At 45.1% G+C, this 6529-nt stretch overlaps 1 protein-coding gene across 1 annotated transcript in view; it reads left to right on the top strand.

Annotated features, from left to right (window-relative positions):
* The window catches only part of CCR75_009776 (uncharacterized protein), a gene marked incomplete at both ends in the record, with an annotated part of 13309 nt that extends 12176 nt beyond the window's left edge, over positions 1-1133 (top strand). The window contains 2 exons of the mRNA XM_067967814.1: positions 64-1016; positions 1101-1133. Of these exons, the coding sequence (XP_067815100.1) occupies positions 64-1016; positions 1101-1133 (986 nt within the window). The remainder of the gene's footprint in view (positions 1-63; positions 1017-1100) is intronic.
* Positions 1134-6529: the final 5396 nt, after the last annotated feature.

The following is a 6529-nucleotide window of genomic DNA, read 5'->3' as shown; positions in this document are numbered from 1 at the left end:
TATGGCTAACTCTATCGACAATCGTGCTGTTTGCTGTGGTGAATAACACAACTGGTTTTGAAGGCATTGGCGTAGAAAACCTCTGTGTAGGTTGCATGAAGGAAGAGTGCCACGATTTCTTCAAGGAGCGGTATCAATTGTGCGTTATGAGCAACAATAATACCGGCTGTGGCGAAATGACGGGTAGCATTCCACAATCAGCAAGTTTGTCTGATGTGGGCGCATTCCGTAATGGCGTAATCAGCGCATACTGGACAAAATACCAGCAGCAGTATCACTCCCGCTCGCAGCTGTTTGAAGACCTTGCCGATGTGCATCTTAACCATCTGCCGAACAATGCTAAGCCCTCGGCTGAGACTTCTTATACGCAATTTGTTTACGCATACACTTTGGGCATTGGCGGTCAGGCGTACGAGGGAGACTATGACGTGTTTAATGCCGCTCAGCTCGGGATGGGCGTAGAATTTATCGGCGACGGGGAGGTCCCTATCACTAATGGAGTTGGTTTTTGCAACTACATTTGGGGTTTTAGTAATTGGAACTCGACTTGGACGCGCAATAATGAAATGATTGGCCCTGGCATACAGCGCAAGGAAGGTGTATTGAGATCACTTGTTTATTTGCACGTGTCTATCTCTGGCCAGGCTTTGATCTTTGTAACGCGTACGGCGGGCAGCAACAATTGGTTTTTCGCTGAGAAGCCATGCAATCTGCTGTTAATTGCCTTTGTATTTGCCCAAGTGGTTGCATCGGTGGTCGGCTGGATCGGTTTTGGTGGCTACCCTACGGACCGTATCGCTGTGATCGGCTGTGGTGGTGGCTACACGGCAATTGCATGGATTTGGGCCTTCGTCTGGCAGTTTCCGCTTGATGTGATAAAGTTTATGGTGAATTACATCTTGACTAAGAACACATATGCGAGCAAAGCATTCACAGAGCGTATTAATGCTGGCCACCCGACGTTGACGCACTCTGTCGTGACGAGTGCCCAGCGGTCGATTCGTGCCAGCCGTACTGTTTAGACTATCATATATATGCTATGCATAAAAATACTATTTTTATAGGTTATAAAATATAAAGATTTTTATATTTGACTTTAGAAGCCTAATGTGAGCTATGAGCAATTTCAATAACGAAAAAAACTTTACTTCAATGTATTGCACCCAACAGCAAATGATTATCATTTTATCCATTGGCTGATCTCAACTAAAGCTTTCAGCTACAGTCTACCAGGTTGAGAGATCTGGTGACCGATATCTATTAAAAAGTAATTATGGTGAGGTATTTTACATTTAAAATGGGCACCTTACGCAAGTAATGCTTCAATACTAGCCGACCTGCACTGATAACAGTGAAGGTGACGTGCCTTCGAATACTTCATGTACACGACGTGGAGAGAAGGTTTTAAGTTTGTAAGCTTGACTAAGCAACTGGAGGCCTATACTAAGAAGGCTTAGTATAGGTAAAAGTAAACTGTTTAAATGCAACTAAGATCCTACGTATTGCAATCTTCTAACTGACTTCATATATTAATCTAAGCATGAATTTTAAATCATTGCTCACCGCCCATTCGCGCGTCTAGCTGCGATGGCGGGATTGATTTCAACTCAATTTAACCAATGAACAGATATGTCGCATTGTTGCTTTAATATTGTAATGGGGCACACATTGGTCGGAGAACCGTTAAATTGATACATTTACTTTATGGGTAAAATACCATTTTATCCTATTCTAAAATAGTTAATTACTAAAATTCCATTTATTATGGTTAACAAATGTGAGCGCCGCCAGATATAAATCTGGCGGCCGAAATCTATTTTACATTAGCTAGGGTAAGGTTTAAGATTAATATTTAAATGAGGTGCAGTTTCCCTTCTGATCTTAAAGCGTCCAGTGCCTTCCTAAGGCTTGCGCATCGGTATGTGAGAGACAGAAGCATTACTAAGGTGCATACCCTCGTGCACTAGTTGCCACTTGGTTCTACGAACCCTGAATCCCTTGAACTAGCATTCATTAAGCTTTAATAGCTTGTACGACTCGCTGAGTTATTAAACCCTTTAATTTTATAGAACCAAGAGACTCTCTGAGTCTAAAAGTCTTTCCCTGACTTAAGGAGCGAGATAGCTCCGCTACACCTGGTAGCACTCGTAGTCAATCTTCGCCTGAGTCTTTACAAGACTAAGCCTTCACAGAACTGGAAGAGTTTCCAGAACTTTCAGAGGCGCAACGCGCAGTTTTTAACAAGCTCAAACTTTGTTTGGGCTTGAACATGTAGAGTTCATTATATCTCAGGGACCAGAGGTCCTACATGCTAGGCTTGAAGCCTTCATGCGATATGAATCCTCCTTGATCGGCCAGGTACAAGATCACCTTGCGGCATCGATGCAACCCGGTACATCTCTGTACCTGATTCAGAGCCGAAGGCTCACCCTCTAGCTGTCAATGTAAGGACATTTGAGGGAAAAGAGGGAGAAAATCTCCCTTTTTGGATTAAGCAGATGGATATGTCCATTGACTCCGCCTTGTTCTGAAAGAACGGCAAAAGGTGGTTATCGCCATTTCCAAACTCGGAAAGCGAGCCATGGAGTGGGCACTATAGTGCAGTACGTCCATTAATGACGCTTTTACCTCATGGGCTTCGCTAAAACAGCAAATAACCAGCATGTTTGCACCGCCTGATCTGGCTTGACGCATGCGAACACGGCTCATAGTGACTCGACAGGGTAATCGAACCTAGGGAGCTATTTACAGGAGTTGAAAGCTCTCATTGCATCTATGCATCAAGACCCGGGGCAAGAGGCAATCGTCGTAACAATCTTATGGGGGTCTCAATGAGGGCGTTGCCCGGACGGAATTATTCCGACCTCATCCTGCTACTTCCAAAGAGGCAGTTGCCATAGTGCAACGCACTGAGTTCGACTCTAAGTCTGCTTGTGTTAGCACGCCAGTTTACCGAACAAGCTCTTCGAGCACATGGATATTGTCTAATAGGCCGGGACCCATGGATTTAAACCTCGTTGAGGAAGGATGAGAGGCTTTCCAAGAACATCTGTTATATGCGCGGAAACACGAAACATTTACGTCCGGTCTGTCCCCTACGCAATACGCGTAAAGCTCGAAAGAGCACCAATTCCGACCTATACCAGAAATCTGGTACGGTGCGGGAAAACGTCGATACCCAGTAGGTGCGAGGCGCCCTACTAGGGAAGACCTAGGCTCTGTTGAACCTCTAGAGGTGAGCAGGACCTAGCCCCAATTAATGGACTTTAAGGAATTAGTGAATAAAAAATTTGTATCTCGGTGCGTACCGGCACGGGGCGTGAGTACAAGCCTGGCTTGCTAGTCGCTCCAGCGACTGTGAAGGGCTTTGATAAGCCATGGTCAATTTTGATTGACTCAGAAGCGTCTTGCAGTTATGCTCGCCGTCTTTCCCTTAAAGGAAATCAACAATTCGTTGAGGTGCTTAAAGCGCATGAAAATGATACAATCAGTGTTCGCTTAGTGACTGGGGCTCGTGTCACTGTTCCTAAAGCTCCATTGAACTTTAGGCATAAAGTTCTGGATATGGACAGTGTGGAACGCTGTCTCGTCCATGATTTGGATACGAAACAAGATCAGAAGATGACATTTTCAAATGTCTTCCACGTGATTTGAACACTGTTTACCAAAATTCCACCATGAAGCTAGGGTCTCGATCTGAGACCAGTTCACGCGGTAATCCATCTAGTCAAAATATCGTGTCAACAAAGACACGAGCACAGCCTTTGGCTGTGATCGACTCCGGGACACCAGCAAGATGTACCATTTTGCTAAAACGATCAACAGAAACAAGAATACCATTATTCTTCTGGGTGTCTTCGGGGAATCCGAAGACCATGTCCTTAGAAACGGACTGCCAACACTCTGCCGGAACAGGCAGAGGTTGTAACGGAACACGGATGAAGCCCTGGGATTTACCCGTTGACAAACTTCGCAAGCACGTATATACTTGCGGACGAACTCATACTGGCGTGGTTAGTAGAAGTCGCGACTTATCGTGAGGTAAGTCTTTTCACGTCCACGATGACCACTGATTGGTACATCGTGGTACTCATACATGATGCGTAATCGCAAATAATTATGGGTAGGGATCACGACACGAGGTGCGTCGCCAGCAATGGTTGTGTAAGACAGTAACCCGTTGCGTGTTGTGTATCGATCTGTAAAAATCTATACAATTTCGACAATCTTTTTAATTGTTGGGATGGATTTGTAAGGTAATTCGTCAACCTTTTAAGAGCCTTTTCTTCTTGATGAGCTCTTCTAACGTCGTCGAGTAATGTTGACGACGGAATACTTATAGTTGCAACAGTGGTCTTATGCTCAATGTTGATTTGCGCGGCCGGCTCAAAATCGGGCTGGCGCGAAAGGTCATCGGCGACGACTTTAAGTCGTCCTGGTTATACTCCGCGGAGAAGTTATACTCCGCGATAAAAGACAATTTCTCGCCATTCTTTGCGAGAGGTGTGGACTGTTTACGGCCGGGCGAAAAGACGCATGGTCCGTATATACAATGAACGGTCTATTTCCCAAGAGATATACCCTAAACTTAGCCAGTGCGTATTTTATGGCAAGGAGTCCCTTGTCATGCACTGGATATTTGCGTTCAGCTGGTTGAAGCTGACGCGATTGAACAGACGACACGCTCTGCGCCGTCTGTGTCATATTGCATTAAAGCACAGCCGATTGCAAAAAAATCGCTGGCGTCACAGACCACATGAGAGGTCGGTCTTGGTCAGCAATCGCCGGGATTGGCGATTGCATCAAGGTTTTCTTGATACCCTCGAAGGAATGCTGACAATTAGCGTTCCATGACCATTTTCATTTTTCTTCAACAAAGAAGAAATATAAACTATTATTTCGGCATGATTGCGTGAGTACTTGTGCAGGTACGCCGCTAGCCAAGGAATTTTCGAAGTCCTTAACATCGACTGCCACAGGCCAATCGGTGATCGCCTTGATCTTTCCGGATCAGGGCGTATACCGTTTTACACACGATGCACCCAAGGGGTGGTATTTCGCATGCAGCGAAGATACAATTCTTTAGATTTGGATACAACTTGTGCTTACGCATAAGTGTAAGAACCGTTTCGGACGTGGCTACGATGTACAACATCCGACTTTCCGATCATGGCTACCAAAATAGCTCGGTGCAAAATCCCGCACCGATCTGAACAGATTGGTTACACATCTGTTAAATGTCGCAGGAGCATTACTAAGTCCCTGGGGCCATGACTAGCCATGGGCTTTGCGGACGTGAGAAGACTTACCTCATAGTAACTCCCATATCATACCGCTTGGAGTGCTTCCTGCTGTGGACGGAATATCTTGTTCACGTATAGGGATCTGATAGAATCCATCCATCAGAACCATTGACGAAAAGATAGCCCATCAATGATTAGTTTTTTCGTGGTATCGGCGTTAGAGTCGGTACAGTTGCAGCGTTCAGTTAATTGAATGCATGCACTATCCGCCATCCTCCTGTTGCTTTACGCACACAGAAGGTCGGAGAGCTATGTGGGGAAGTTGATTACCTCACATGGCCCGCTGTTAAGCGTTCGGCAAAGAATTTTTCGATCGCTTTTACTTTTTCACGAGGCAATGGCCATTGCTTCATGACACAGTATTTGGAACCTGGGATTAGGTCGATTTCGTGTCGAGTGCCTTTGTCCTTAGGCAACTCGCACGGTACTGATTCAAAGAAGACATCCTTAAATTTTATTGAATCTTTATGTAGAGGGTTTTCTTCAAAGACTCCCATCTCATCGAGGAAACTTTCGTCCATCGATAAGCTACTGAAAATCCGTTCGTTCTCAAAAAATACAATTGCCGACCGAATATCGGCCACGAAGTTGTCATCTGTGACAAGTGCGCAGATTTGCCACTACGCAAACTACGCTAGAACCGTTTCAGATCTAGCGTTGGCATTTGAGTTATCTCCGAAGTTAACTTCGGAGGCGCTATTAAATCAAGTGTATAAGCGCCTACACTTGATCCATTGTTTATTAAGACATTTATTGTCTCAGTTTCTTCTTTGGAACTTATTTCCAAAGGTACCTGGGAACCTTTGATCACAGGTTTCCGGGGACTTATTCCCAAAGAAATTATTTGGGGAGTATCCTCTCCAACTGCCTTTAGCTGTGGTTGCGCTACCACAGCGAGATCCTCTACGATCGACTCTCCAGTTGATGTAGGACTTTCGCCCTGTTTCTTTTAGACTGGCGTTTTAAACTTTTTTAGATGTTGCTTTTCTAGCAAGCATCCTTGTTTCGTACCACTTAGCTTATTCGAGTGGTCGAACTTCGACGCTATCTGTGGTTGTGCACAGCCGTCGGCAACTATGTCCACAATGTGTTGGGTATTTACACTGAGGTCTTGTGCAGTCATGCTCGACCGACCCACAAGTGAGGCCATCGCATTCACTCGTAAGACATCCGCAAGCTTGTGAACGCTTCAAGACAATTGCCATCTGATGAACAAGAGACAGGCA

The sequence above is a fragment of the Bremia lactucae genome, linkage group LG3 (genome assembly GCF_004359215.1).
Source record: "Bremia lactucae strain SF5 linkage group LG3, whole genome shotgun sequence".
Taxonomy (NCBI): Eukaryota; Oomycota; class Peronosporomycetes; order Peronosporales; family Peronosporaceae; genus Bremia; species Bremia lactucae.
Note: the sequence above shows the minus strand (reverse complement) of the source record. Positions and strands in the feature narration are given on the sequence as shown.